The 981-nt window shown below is 54.6% G+C and overlaps 1 protein-coding gene across 1 annotated transcript; it reads left to right on the forward strand.

Moving 5' to 3' along the window:
* Window positions 1-338: 338 nt before the first annotated feature.
* On the forward strand, window positions 339-799 carry Pmar_PMAR020972 (hypothetical protein; the record flags this gene model as incomplete). The annotated part of the gene is made up of 3 exons (XM_002778191.1): window positions 339-473; window positions 519-637; window positions 681-799. Coding segments are annotated over 3 exons (373 nt in total), but the record flags the coding sequence as incomplete, so codon positions are not given.
* Between the last annotated feature and the right edge of the window lie 182 nt (window positions 800-981).

Consider the following 981-nt stretch of genomic DNA (forward strand, 5'->3'; position numbering starts at 1 on the left):
GGTTTGGTGGGAAGAAGAGGAGGGGGAGTATAGAGAGCTCAGAGGGGGATGATGAGGATCTCCGAGGGCCGGCGAAGTATCTTCTAACAGGTGCTGGCTTCGTGCATAGGTCCGTCAGTTTGGGCGAATCCTATGGTGCTCATCCCTCCTGGTAAGATACCTCGTGTGCATCACTGTGAGGGACGGAGAGGCAACCATAAGGGTAGGATCAGTCTTGGCTGTGGCTCGCTCCTGCTGGTCATATCAGGCTGATAAAGAGGCCTATGCTGGCCAGGCGTTCCGCTATCTCAATGGTGATGTGATTCCGCATGGGGTAGGGCGAGGATAAGCTGTGTATCATGCACGAGTCGATCCAGGATCCCCTCCCATTACACCATGGAGACCGCGTCGTCCTAGGTCGTCAGAATAACTACAACTTCGTGTATGTGGACCCTAGGGAGGGGAGTGGGCAGGAGTTGATAGAGCATGGCGAGGTGGTGGTGGTAGGGGGAGAGGAAGGAAGTAGAAGTACGGAGTAGGTGAGCTATGAGGATTGCATGGAGGAGTTGGCGGCCAAGCAAGGTGATGTAAGCAGTGGGTACATGAGGAGGAGAAGTGTGGCTGAGGCCGAGACGACGGAGAGGAAACGACAGGAAGAGTAGGTCGGTTAGGGTGTGTGGTGGTGATGTGGTTTGGGGTAGATACGAGATGTCGATACGGGAGGCTGAAGAGGCGAGGGCGAAGGCTGATGCTGAGGCTAAGGCAAGGGAGGAGGAATATGAGGCCAGGCTGCAGGAAATGCAGTCGCAGAAGGATGATAGTAGTGCGGTGGTGTGGTAGTGGTAGGTGATATTAGGGAGAGAGGAAGAGTTGCAGAGGTTGAGGAGGCAGTTGAAGTCTGAGAGGAAGGAGGCGGAGAGGGAGAGAGAGGCTATGATGAGGAAACAAAAAGGGTTGGAGGAGGCAGAGGTGTGCAGGAGTGGGGAAAATGATGGTATAGTA

Source organism: Perkinsus marinus, assembly GCF_000006405.1.
Source record: "Perkinsus marinus ATCC 50983 genomic scaffold scf_1104296950278, whole genome shotgun sequence".
Lineage (NCBI taxonomy): Eukaryota > Perkinsozoa > Perkinsida > Perkinsidae > Perkinsus > Perkinsus marinus.